The 15,076-nt window shown below is 26.4% G+C and overlaps 2 protein-coding genes across 4 annotated transcripts in view; both read right to left on the bottom strand.

Annotated features, from left to right (window-relative positions):
- LOC112679627 (zwei Ig domain protein zig-8-like) overlaps positions 1-14,732 on the bottom strand; it is a 345,073-nt gene extending 330,341 nt beyond the window's left edge. For 2 of the 3 annotated variants that reach the window (XM_025549511.1, XM_025549513.1), the window contains exon 1: positions 14,327-14,732. The gene's annotated coding sequence lies outside the window, so the exon portion shown is untranslated. Of the gene's footprint in view, positions 1-14,080; positions 14,206-14,326 lie in introns of all 3 variants that reach the window. The other variant, XM_025549512.1, reaches the window with a different exon arrangement.
- LOC112679644 lies at positions 8,910-9,680 on the bottom strand. The gene has a single exon (XM_025549533.1). It carries the CDS (start codon positions 9,678-9,680, stop codon positions 8,910-8,912), a length of 771 nt encoding a protein of 256 aa, XP_025405318.1.
- Positions 14,733-15,076: the final 344 nt, after the last annotated feature.

Genomic DNA, 15,076 nt, shown 5'->3' with positions numbered 1-15,076 from the left:
TAATTACCAAATTATTGTATAAACATAATATAACATAATGTTGTGAAGTTATCACCCGATCATAAGTTTTTTCCCGTGATCATGGATTGCGACCAAATGATAATTAATTTCTTGCAAAAATATACACATTATTGACATTAAAATAATAAAAATATGTCATTTTTAATAAATGAATTTATAACAATATCATAATAACTAATATACGTGGATAAAAAGATATTTTAACCACATCGAATTGATTTATGATTTCATGTGAACGTTATAAACTTTGATTAAATATTCTTTGTAAAAAATTATTTTTAAAAAAAAAATGATCTATATAAAATATTCTAACTAATAAACAATAAAAAGTAATAACACATAATTCCATGTATTAGAAAAATAATTAATAAACCGACGAATATATTCACGATAAAAGAACATGTAAGAAACGCTAACTTACCACCTGAAAAATATTGAAAAAAATATATGTGAATAGTAAGTTACTATACTTATTCTATGTATAAAATCAATGGGCCATTTAATAATTATAATATAGGTAAAAATTATGACAATCAGTTTTCTATATTGAAATAAATTATAAACAAAATATAACACTCAATGTAATATTTGTCATTTTATTTTCAAATACTTAACTACAACTTTTATGATATTGACTAATTATAAATTATATTAAATCTATTTAAAGCTGTCAGCCAGTTTTACACACTTATGTATTAAAACTTATCTTGTTAAAAACATTAAAATAGATTTTATATGGTATTTAAAGTTCTAGCACTTTATTATGTTATATAAAAACATGAATAATAAGAGATTTTAAACAAGAATATCAATGTTAAATATTAATAAAATATATTGCAATATTGATATTGATGTGCGTTAATGAAATTAAAATTTAATAATACATTATATGTGATTATATACCTGTTATACTTTATTAAAATATCATATTGGAGAAAGAAAATTTTTAATATTTTCATGTATATTTTTTTATTTATTCTTGATTGTAAATATAAATAATAATAATATTTTATGTAATAAATAATATCATTAAGAAAATATTACAATATATGTGTCAAAAATAAATTTACTAAAATTTAAACTGTTTAAATAATACTCATGTAAAAAATCAGAATAAAAAAAAATCTTTGAAATCGTCGATACCGTTAAAATAATTTATATGTTTAATCTGTATGTAACTAAATTAAAAGTTAAAATTAATCGGAGAATAAAGGACCATTTATGCGAATTTCATAAGTTAATATTTATTCAAGATAAAATAAGATTACAATTAAATAAAATTAAAATATGTATGACTGGAGTAATATTAAATATTAATTCAATTCAAAATAGCAATTCATTTTTTGTTTTTAATAATCATGATGTTAAATTTAAAGTGAATCCATACATATTTTTTAATAAATGTATTGTTCGTAAATTAATGGGTAACTATAATTACATGATTCACATGATTTCTACTAAAACAGTGATTTATAAAATTAATTTATATATTAGGCATTTAAAATATGTATAGGAGCTTAATTTTAGAAACTAAATTTAAATATCAAATATCTTGCTTGAAAATACTACCCTATATACCACACCAGCAAAGATTATTAAAAATATTAGTATTCAAACCAATTAATAAATTAATTGATTGATTGATGAATATGTATATCAGAAAATAAATACACAAATACATAAATAGTATAGAATTACATGCGTATTATTATAACTAAGACTAATTTATAAGACTAATAAAACTATAATTGGTATTATCTTTATCAAAAACATAATTTTATTATTCTATCGAAATTACGAATATAATATCTGTGAAAAAATAAAAATTATGTCTTCACTTTATAAGTAGCTATAGGTAAGTTAATATATATATATATGTATTAGGTATAAAGCTTATTATAAGGTCTATAATATCAAAAATATAGTATAATGTGCTTTAATAGTAGATTATTGGGTACCCATTTACAGTACTGAATACATTATACTAACAATAGAATCAGATTAAATCATTGTTTATGTATTAAGAACCTTTTGGTATTTAAATTATAATTTGATTATATTATTAATTGAAAATATATGAATAATAAGAAAATAAGGAAAATAACTAATACTATTTCGAATTGAAATGAACAAACTTGAAATAATTCAACATCCAAGTATTATTTTATTTTATACAATTTTAATGTTTCAAACTTAGTGGAAACTCAAAATAAACTTTATACATACCATATACTATTGAGAGAAAACACATTATAATTAATTTTTATTATTTATTATAAGCATGTTATTAAATTGTAACATTTAACATAGCTTGAATTAAAAAATGTAAAACTAGTAACAACTTAAAAATTGATAATACAATAAATAATGTTATTCTTCTTTACTGTTTTTAATATATTTATTATTTTACATAATATTTATTTTGGCAGAAAAAACTTTAGTGGCATTTAGAACTATATAATATTTTATTTTTCCTACATAAACAATTCTTTGTTCCAGAGGATATTTTTTATGTACATATTATTAAAGCCTTGTCGTGAAAAACAGTTTTCTATTAAACATACATTTTCATAAAATGAATAAAAAATTTTTTTTAATCAATTACATAAACGATCAATTGGGTCCACAGATACCAAACTTACAGTCAACAAACATATTTAATTCTTAATACGTTTTAAGAAATTATAAACAAATGTATGATAGTCATTGAAATATTAGTACTTGTTAAAGTTGATAACACTGCAACTATTATATAAGATATATTTTACCATTGGTACATGTAGATTTAGAAAATGGTGATATGTAGAATATATTGAACGTATTTTTTTATTTTTTTAAATGTAGATGATCATTTGTGTATTTAAATAAGTGGTTCAATACCAAAACGTCTTACCCTTGAAACCTAATTAAAAGAAGCTAAGTTAATACATTAAATAAGTAACCAATCAATCTGCAATATAAAATCAATTATATTATTAATACATCGGTGATATCATGATCTGAAGTAACGTAGAATAAAAGTTTTGTAATAATAATTTATAAAATTAAATACAAGCCATAAATTATGTATATTTGTATTATATTATTTAATGGCAAATATTTATTTGCAACTCAAGTATGTGAAAGCGATTAAATTTTTAATGTCAATAAAAGTATCATAATAATTTGAATTCAAAAGTTTTCTCGTTGCTACACAATGGTTATACATATTAAGTGAACGATAACAGACTTAAAATGCGAACAAGAATTGATGTAAAGTGGCAGTTCCATGGTACGTCCATGTGGGCGTCAAAATCATTAGCCATTCGGCAATTTCAAATTGCCAACGAGACGCCCATTGTAACCATAAAAATAAATATGTTAATCAAGCAAAACAGGTAACAGCAGCGTGCACAATTTTTTTTTTTTTTTTTTTGTTGTGCAATCAATTCGATGTGGTTCAAATATCTTTTTATCCATATATATTTGCTATTATGATATTATTATCATGTTGTTATAAATTCATTTATTAAAAATGACATATTTTTATTATTTTAATGTCAATGATGTGTATATTTTTGCAAGAAATCAATTATCATTTGGTCACAATCCATGATCATGGAAAAAAACTTATGATCGGGTGATAACTTCACAACACAATTATAATATGTGTATACAATAATTTGGTAAATATAGAATGTTGAAATTGTTAATTTCCAGTTTATATTAAAAAAAAAATCTCAATGTTTCCATAGTTCATACTTAATATAGGTATATTAAGTAGGTACACTAAGCTTTAATTTAAGCTATATACTATGATATATGTAATATATATATTTTAATATAAATATTATAATTAAATAAATTAACATAAAATAAATACACTGTTCCGTATTTTTAAGTGAAAGTATATGAAAATAGTCAAAATTTTCAGACATTTTTAAATAAATATGAACAATCAACGCTAAAATTAAGTTCCATTGAATTCAGAAAATAAATTTGGGATTTTGAACACCATCAAAATAATATCAAATATATTCCGGTATTCCAAATACGTGCATCTGATCATGATATTTTCAAATATAAAACAATATATGCAAACCTTAAGTCAGACCATACTTGAAAAAGTAATTACGTGCAGAACGTGCGAGGAAAATATCAAACCACTGTAAAATTATAAGCCGCTTTTGTCTCATCATAATCTTATATGTCATATGAGAAATGTACAGTATTTAAGGCAAAAAGCGTTATTTAAAGAGACACGGGATGATTTTGTGAACAATCTTAATTAATATGAATAAATTATGATGACATGTAAACATTTAGTTAATATTAGGTAATGTGGGTAAATAAGACTGTCTAGATATGCATAAAAGTTTGACAGGACAAAGTTCTGAAATACTGCGTTCATCGGATGTCACGTGACCTTTAGGTAGTTACAAATATCGAAACCTCTAGTATATGAGGCTATTTTGCATGGATGATATTTTATATATTACGGAAACCATAAACAAAAAATAAAATATAAAATTCAGGAAAAAACAAATGACAAAACCGGCATTGAAATGTATTCTCCGTTGAGAGTCTAGGTATCGAATGTGTTACTTTTAAAATAAACGACTTTTTTCATAGTTGTATATGTTAAGTTTAAAAAAAATAAACGTAAAGTTTTTTATTTTTTATTGTTCTAATTATAAATTAACGTATCCGTCGTTAATGTATAACTAATTATTTTACATGGAACAAAAAACAATAAAAACCACTTAAAATTACATCATTTAAATCTAGGCTACATTGACTAACATTATAGTAAATTTATGGATGACTAATATTTTGAAATAAGAATACATTAATAAATTCAATGGTCAAACATTTTTTTTTTTTAGATAATTACATATTTAAATATTTACTAAGACTTATTTTTGAGAATTATGTAAAAAATGTATTCTTTATTTCCATAAAAAATAACAAATTTACAATAACAGTATTTCATAAAATATTCAGTATATCTTTAGCACAATCAAAAATTTAGGCAATACATAATCAATTGAAATGATATGAGTTAAAAAAAAAAAAAAACATTTTTATTTCATTATTTACTGTAATGTGCAATGTAAATTTTCATTATAACTAATGGTTAGTTTTTTTTTTTTAATTTATGGTTGAAATCATCGAATAAAAATTAACCATTTATTTCATCAAAAATTATAAAACAAAATTACAACAGATAGGAAAAAAAATGTATATGTATGTATATAAGAGTATATTGGTGACGAGTGTTAATCTTTCATACTATTAGTACATTACATGAACAACATTCAAGTTCACAATGTTTTATTTTGCCCGTGACTTGATTTGTCGTGATGTTTATTTTCACGCATAAGTAGTTTTGTCGTGATCAATGAACTCCGTAGGTCTTAAAATTAACATAAATCTTTTTTAAGTCCACATTTATACTTCATATAATGCTCGTCTTTGTCACTACATATAGTAAATCAGTATAAGAATAATTTACCATGATTGTTAGTAAAAATAAATTATAAAATAAACATATACTAGCTGAATAACCTATCATTGACCAGAAAAATAATAGTGATTGTTTAACTCATTTAGAACTTAACTCGATGTGAATGCAACGTCCTTTTAAGTAGAAATAGTCAAAAAAATCCAAAATAACGATTAGAATAAAGCGTTATCTAGCACATAAAATTTATGAAAAATATCTATATCTATGATCAATTTTTTCTTTGTCCTTACAGGTCTTTTGTGTATGGTTATTTTTGTATTTTTGAACAGACATTATATTATTTTCAGAATTAATTTTTTTGTACTGTTTTTCAGCTGTAGAAAATATAATGTTAATCGGTCAATCGAATTGTAAGACATAAAAAAAGTTATTTCAATGAACAGTCACATACAAAACAATTGTATTTAATATATCTTGACACCTTTCTTTATCATTAAATAAATTATATAAAATTTATCAAAAAAGGTAAGTAGCATCATTGGAGAATGATAGGAATGACGATTTAAGTTATTAATAGATCGGTTATTATAATTTCTTCAATCGACATTTCAAAATATTTTTAACACTAATTTAAATCAAATATACGAATAAAACAATGAAAATAAACTAAATTTAAATTTTCTTCCCTTATTTGTATGCACAGTAAGGTGCTTATTATTTTTTATCGATTATTAATGTTACTGTAGTATAATTTTAAAATATACATCGAAATGAATATGACAAATTAATTAATATTATTTCTTAACTTTCACAATCAAAACTAAAATTATTTATAGTCATGTTGTTTTTATACTTTTAATACATTAATATATTATTTCACGAATTTCAGAATTCAATTTTAATTAAATAATGAAAAATTGTATTATTTGATAAAAAAAAAAAAAGCAACATCGGTATAGATGCGTATACGTCATTAACATGTAGTCACATGTCTCACGACATAGATTAGTACGACGGCAGCTAGAAAAAAATAAAATCCAAAAAAATCGGTTAGTTATATATTGGATTTGCTCAATTCAGTACTTTAAAATCTATTTTGTTCAATATCCTTTCTTATTGTATTCCTAGACTGTGATATAAGTATATCTTGATAATTTAAAGTTTCTAGCTATCATAGTTTTACATTGGTTATGAATCAATCAGTTAGGATTTGTTCTTTTATATACTTATGTATTGATCTCAGTATTGATATATGTATTAATTTAATTATTAAAATGAATTATAAAATATAACTCAGAAAGTATTAGGTACACAAAAAATTGGGAAATTATTAAACTACAAGCTAAAAAAATGGAACCTTTAAAAAAATACACACTCTATCTTCCCCCATATATAAGAAAATGAAAAATCGAATGACATGATGACACTCAAGAAAAGATAAGTACATTGAAAAATAAATTGGAAAAGGTTCAATAGTTTCGACAGAAATTATGGAACACAAAAAAGACCTGTTCTTTTAAATATATATAAATATATATATATATACAGATGTATTTTGTTCTTATACTTCTATTGTATTTTATGAAGTTTGAAGTAACGGACCGAACTGACTTTTCCTATATTATCCTATTCGATCTGATGACGATTTGAAATTTAGGTATTTACCAGTTAATTCTGTAAATATACGTATCTACATTTAAAATCTTGGTGAAAAGTGCATTATCTATACATGGAACTATAGTATACACCAAGGAGTCTCCAACCTATGGGCAACTAGCAGGCTATAATTAACACTCCAAGCTTTTTAAATTGATCCTCTAAATAAATTGAATGGTTGGTTGAATAACCAGGCATCTACATTTATTTCAAATTTTACAGTACATAATTTTGTTTAGTTAAAAAATATACGAAGGTGAAATATTTATTTTGAACCTTGGAAATTTGTATTAATAAGGAGACATACAAATTAATATTTAATTAAATTTTAAAAATAAATTTCAAGTTGTATTTTTATTTATTTTTTTTTAACTATTAACTATATTATTTCTAACTATTAAACAAAATTAACAATTTAATAATTAGGGTCACGGTCAAAGTAACGGTTTTTCATTTTTTTTAAATAAAGTTTTCGGTTAAGGTTACGGTTCTTGAATTTTAACATTAACCGTTTCCAGAACCAGTTAATTTTGGTCGGATCCTGGTCTTTGACGTGAACTAGGAATGTGTACGTGCCAGTCGACTTGTAGTATTTTTGGTTTTCAATAAGGTTTTTTTGTCAATTTTTTCTAGTTATTTAGAATATAAATAAAAATAACTAAAGTTACTGGCTGGGAATTTGAGAACAGTACGTAATTGATATATTAATTTTTAATACATATTTTATGAGGGACAATAAAATAAATCAAACAAGTAACTAATATAATATATAATATGGGAATATTATAAAATATTTGTTTTATGTATAAAATTAGTTACATCTGTACCAGGATTTGGAGAAAAAAACAAATTTTTTATTAATTTTGACTGTTTTTTTTTTTTTTAACAAAATTTTTTACTACTATTTTCTATTATTTTAAACATGATTTAAACATGTTATAAATATACTTAAAACAAGAAAACTAAATTCCGGGAATCTTGGAATAAAAACTGAATATTAATTAAAATTATATATTATAGAAATATTTTTTAAAGGAATCTAAAGTATACGTTTTTGTATTCATTTTGTTAACAAATTATAATGTTAAATAATAAAAATATTCATTTTTTTTCTGCTATACATAAAATTTAGATATTTCTATTGAAGGAATTATAATTTTTTCAACTTAAAACCTAAGTATAAAATATTAAATTAAGAATTAAATTTGTTCGTTAGAGGTTTTTTTTAAATTACAATCTATCAATCTACAAAATTGTTCATTAAATATTGATGAGCATAATACGTTGATACCAAATAGTATATTTTATTGTATCCGAGGATGTTTTGTTAAATTTATTTAATCAATTAATTTTTTAAATTATTTTCTAGTAAGATGAAATATATTTTATCCAAGGGAAAAGAATATCAATATTTAAACAACAAAGCAATAAAATATAATGTCCTTGTACGAGTTTATCCAAATTACCATTAAAATCATACAAATTATAAATGTATATATAAATATTAAATTTCGGTTTTTAAAGTACATAGAATAATTTTATTTAAATAATACATTTTGTAAATTTAATAATATTAACTATGTGACATAGAGTCGACTAAATTTTTAAAATGTCGATTTCTTTTTTTCGAGTTTATCAAAAACTATTTATTTATTTATTAATTTATTAAGAATTTACGGGCTGAGCCCTTTATAATTAAAATATATATGTGCAGAAAAGATATTACAATTATTATATGATGATAGTAAATAAAAACAATAGGAATACATTATAAGTGTGTGTAAAATTAAAAAATAAGAAAGTTAAAGGTGGGGTCTGTATTGGCTTGCGACATCAAACGTCTTAAAGGTTCATTTTGCATGTAATTGGTGGAACTAAATGGTATATGAAACATAGCATTAGAACAGGTGGAACGCAGTGGAACTTTAAACGCAACTAGGGCAAGTAAAGAAGGAGAATCAATAACACCAGTCAGTAGATCTTTTAAAAATTTATTACCAAAGTAACATCGGCGCTCGGCTAAAGTTACTAAACCAAGATTAGTGGCAACAGGCGTGTAGTCATGAGGTGGACAATCGATGCTCATTAAATAGCTAGCAAACCGGAAAAACCTACGCTGAACCCTTTCTAACTGATAAGCATTTACAGATGTATGTGGGTCCCAAATTACGGCACCATACTCAAGTATAGGCCGTACAATAGTACAATAGAGAGCCTTAAGAGATGATTTAAGGCTAAAGTCTTTAGCCAACCTCATAACAAAGCCTAATGTTCTTAAAGCAGAACAGCAAATCATTTCAATGTGAAGGCTCGGGTCAAGATTGCTAGTAAATTTAAAGCCAAGATCCATAATAAAATCTTTACAACGTGAAATTACAGTGTCACCCAGGTGGTAAGGGAAAACTAGAGAAGTACGAGATATGGTGAAAGTCATGACCTTACATTTAGATATGTTTAGAGATAGATTAAGTTTGTCGAATAACTCCACGAATCGATTAATATCACTTTGCAGTTTTAAGCAGTCATCATTCAAATCAATTTGCATAGAGTTTGACATCATCAGCAAAACACAAAAAACGACAGTTATGAAGAGCGTTACCTATGATGTTAATAAAGATATTGAAAAGTATTGGTGATAAATGCCCCCCTTGAGGTACTCCAGAAGAAGATAAGTATAAAGTTGATTTAAAATTTAAAAGCGAGTCCCATTGATATCTATCAACTAAAAAGGATTTAAACCACGACAATAGGAGCTCGCCGAAACCAGAAGCTATAAGGATCTGAATTTGAATATCATGATTAACGGAATCAAAAGCTTTGTGGAAGTCCGTGTAAATAACATCCACTTGCGAACGTTGTTGAAAAGAGTTATAAATGAAATTACTAAAAACTAAATTACAGGTAAAAGTCGACCGACCCAGGCAAAACCCATGTTGTTCTTCAATAATAATAGAGTTGATCGACCGACGAATATACGAGAATTTAATACTAGAGATTCCAAAATTTTAGAGATGTAAGACTGAATGGAGATAGGCCTATAGTTCAGGACAGAAGATGGATCCCCTGACTTGAAAATGGGTGTAACAGAGCTAAATTTTAGAATAGCTAGATAAATTCCTTCATTAAGAGAACGCCTGAATAATAACCAGAGCGGATAACTAATAACAGAGTGTAGATGAAATAAAAAAATCACCAGAGAGACCATCAGGCCCAATAGACCTAACGCCACGTAGACTAGATAACTTATCAAACACATCATAAACACTAAAAGCGACATTGGACGGTAAGTCAAACGAAGAAATACCAAGTTCATCAACGTTTAAAGCAACCTTTTGAGAAGAGTACATGGAGGAAAAGTAAGTTGAAAATAACTCAGCAGAATCATGATTACACGAAGCAATGTGTTCATTGGGTTTTAAAGAACTAGGAATATTACTATAAGATCTATTTTTTTTTAACAAATTTCCAAAAACTCATAGGATTAATAATAAAAAACGATTCAACATTAGATGAATAAGTACGAAAACTCTTTTTGGATAAGTATTTAAATTTTGCCCTAAGGAAGGAGAATTTTTTGTAGTCGTAAACACTAGATGAAGATTTAAACCTGGCATGTGCTTGTTTCTTTAATATGACTAATTTTTTAAGTTCTTTAGTGAACTAAGGAGGAAATGAAGAAAAACTATATTTACATTTAGGGACAAAATCAATAACCACTTTATGCAAGGCATCATAAAATGCATTAACAGCAGAATTAATGTCAAGCGGCTTGAAAGTAGATGATCAATCAAGTATTTCTAAGAATGTACTAATTGTACTAATTGAGTGATAATCTGCTTTAGAAAAATTATAAAATGATTGGTAACGTTTACTGTTAAGGTCCAAAGGAGAACAAGATAGAGACATATAAAGAGCTGGGTGGTAGGGATCAATTGAGACAGCAGGCTCAAGGGAATTTTCAATAGACATGAGCTTGGTGTTACAAAAAAACTAGATCTAAAATCGAACCATGATAATTGTGAATATTATTTATCTGAAAGAACGAATAGGTTGCGAATGCTTCCGGTATACACGGTGCTATGGGGGACGATGAAAAAGAGTAACGTAAACCACAATCATCATTATCCCATAATATTTCAGGTAGGTTATAGTCCCCCAGAAACTATAAATATGATCTTTGAACTGACAGGTTATAGATTCAACAGATTTGACGTGATATTTATAAATATCAGGATTGGAATGTGAAGGAATATAAACACCACCAACTACATAACAAAAGGCACCGATAGAGAATTTATCAAAAATCTGTTCAACATTTGTCTCAGAAATTAAAAATAAGATGAGAGGAAATATCCTTGCGAATGCCAATAAGGACACCACCACCGCGATTACAATTACTAGAATTAGAACATCTATCAGATTTATAAATATTATAATTAAACAGACCAAGTTCACTATCATAAAATTTTTTTGCTATTCAAGTTTCAGTTAAAATTAAATAAGCGAAATTAAATTGAGATACATTACATTTAAAATTGAGCAGTTTAGTCCTAAGGCCGCGACAGTTTTGATAATAACCATGTACTGAAACACTATTGGTAGGAGTTTATTTATAAATAGTAACAATATAAATATTCTATAGCTAGGAGAATACCTACTATTATTAAAATAAAAACGAATATTTGATCATTTATATTTTAGATTTTATGGTCATCGAGTAATTTTTGATAGCACTGTAACTTGATTAGCATATCCATCAATTAGACCAAAGTGTAGTGCATAAAAAAAATCCCCGAAAAAAATTCAAAAGCACATGAATAAACTCATTTTTTACTTAATACATATTTTTTATAAGTATTTAATACTATTATAATGATTCGTATAGTCTGTTAGTGCTTGGAAGAAGGGACATACGTGAGAATAATGTTAGTAACATCATTTATTATTAATAAAAGTTTCAAATATCATTGCAAACATATTTTATACTTATAACTAAGGTAACTATTAGATAGTAGCTATTGATTACTTACTTATAACTAAATACTTGATTAATTAACGCTAAATTTTAAATTGATATTTTTGAGTAATTTTAGAGAACAATTATTTTTATTTATAATTGGAGTGTATAAAATTTATACATTTAATGTGATTATGTATAAATAGTTAAAATATACAAAGTTGAAATATAATTAAAAATAAAATCATTAGCTGATGTTCTTAAAAACTTAAAATAAGATACACTTATAAATCCACAATAAATATTTTAATTGGTGTATTTTTTCCATTTTATTTATTATAATTCAAACCGCATACATTTTGTTTACTAATTTATTTCCGATTACATATATATGTTTTATGTAAACACTTTTAAACTTAAGATTAATAAAATTGTACAAACGTTTTCATACTATCAAACTGCACTTATTTAATAAACACACACAAAAAAAAAAAAAAAAAAAAAAAAAAAACAGAAATCAGGTTCAATAATTTATAATTTTTATTATTTACTCATTGGAAAATTATAATATCATCTTTATAATTGGTCCCGAAAATATTTTCCTATATACAATATAAATATATAAATATGTGTACCTATATTAAACATTTGAAACTTCCGTATTCTTACTCATTGAAAAATGAAGTATTGAAAAATCCTAATTGATTTATTATTTATAGTCTCAGTATAAAATAATAAATTAAAATGAATAAGTAAATATTTATGATTACATATTAATTTGGAGACTGAAATTTCAATAAATTATTAAGTATTCATAATGTTCTGTATGGAATATCTAAGTATCATTTCTCTCTCCCTACCATTTAATAGCTGAAACTTATTAATATTTCTCTAATAAAAATGTATATATTTTATATTTCTAATATTGGAATCTCATCTCTTACCAAGATTTCGAATTTTCTGTTAAATAAAGATATAGATCGTTATTTATATTATTTTTCCCATTGTAGTATTATTTTATATTTCTTCAAATAAATTATATTTAGTTTAAAGAAGTTAAAATTTATCACATGCGGAAGGCGTGTATATTTAAATTTAAAAAGATGATAGTTTAAACGAACAAAAATTACTAATTATTTTTCACATTTTTCTTTTTATCATGCATATTAAAATATTACTGTACAATGATGAATTTAAATTTAATTATTTTAATTTAATTAAAAAATTAAATAATTTTAATTTAATTAAATTTAGAAATTCTTCTTAAATTTTTTAATACGGTTCAGATTGCGTAGAACTTTTCTTTGAAAAATCTTAGAAGATATTAAGTGAATAACTTTTATAAAACGTTTAAGCATCGCGTATTATTTAAAGTTTTGATTGCTTTTGTATGAATTTGTTATCAAACGTTAAATGTTTAAAACACGTAGAAATTTTTATAATATAGGGTGATATAAGGTATGATATAAGATGATGCGTATGATTTTCTGTGAAAATTATAACCCAGGAACCCAGATGGTCGGTGCTATACATTGGGGAAATTCGGTGGCCACGCTGGGATTTCACGGTAAAAATAAAACAAAGCTCTGCAGAATAACCTATGGTATTTGCAATGTTGAACACGGTCGAGGTCGTGAAATTCTGTGGAAACTTTGCGCGATTGACTTGAAATACTCAATATTTACGAACTACACATTGAGTCAAGAGGTTAGGGTACAGTGATTATAGGAAGGCAACTTTACACAAAAAAAAAAAAAAAGTCATAAATCTTACATTTTTCTTTAATCATGTTCAAATGCAATTTAAATAAAAAACAAAATAATATGTTTTAATTGTTATCTTAATAATATTTTCGAATGCTATTTAAATTTAATTCATGAAATCGGGTCCTAACCCGTATATTATTTCAATAAATAAATAATTAAATAAAAAACAAAAATAAAATAAACATTTGAATAAAATAATAATAATAAAGATAGTTAAACTTGTCTTTTGCGAACCGTTGTATAATATCCTTATTAATATTGAATCGGAATCATGAGACTCGATAGTAAAAGTTTTCGATGTATTAAAACAATCGTAACGGTGTACACGGTCTCATGGCATTGCGAAATTCACATAGAACCTGCATCAGACGTATGTCTAAATAAAAATGAAAAAACCTCAGCCTCGGAGCCGCGGCGCAACGTCACCGCCGGCTGGCTCTCCGGCTTCGGATTAAGATGGTGTTTCGTTAATATTCTTACCGGTACCGACGTCCACGTGCCCTGATATTGGTCCGCGGTTGTTGTACGACTGTATATGAGCACTAATTACCGTTGCGGGTTTCGGAACGCATCGCACGCGCACCACCTCTCGTAAAACGCACACTGCACCGCACCGACCTAGGCTCGCGCGCCTGATGCACACAATCGTACGCGGGGAAATGGGGGGGGAGGGGCGAGACGGGCGGACGATAGGGTCGGATGCTAAAAAATGCGAACCGGATCACTGGTCGGAAAACATCGCGAGCGAACCACCGAACGGGATGCGATCGATTGCGGAGACGGCCGCGGCGACGGTATCGGACTTCACGCCTCGATGGCTTTTTAACGACTGAAACCGCAACGCGGTACGCGCTACGTTCCGGGACACATGCATCTCCGTGGCGGGCCGGCGCGCAACCTGAATCGCGCACATGCCGGTTCGTACGCGTGCAACGGCGCAATTACAGCGGCGGCGAGGTGGCGGGTGGTTGCCAAAGGTGTCGTGCGCGCCACCACACCGTTGTCGTCATTTCTTTCCGCATTTAATTCCAACAATAACGTTTTATTAAGCCGTCGAAATGTATTCATCGGCCCTGGCCATACGATTACTACTAGCGGTACGAACCCGACGCGTCAACGTTCGTGCGAACGTGAAAAAAGGTTAGTTAAGGTCGGTTAACAGGCCACCTCGGTTACCGAGTACATAGGAGACAACTCGGTAATCGGTTACTCGTTAGTTAACGTTTTGAT

The sequence above is a fragment of the Sipha flava genome, unplaced genomic scaffold, assembly GCF_003268045.1.
Source record: "Sipha flava isolate LNK unplaced genomic scaffold, YSA_version1 165_pilon_pilon, whole genome shotgun sequence".
Classification (NCBI taxonomy): domain Eukaryota; kingdom Metazoa; phylum Arthropoda; class Insecta; order Hemiptera; family Aphididae; genus Sipha; species Sipha flava.
This window is presented reverse-complemented; position numbering and strand designations above follow the sequence as displayed.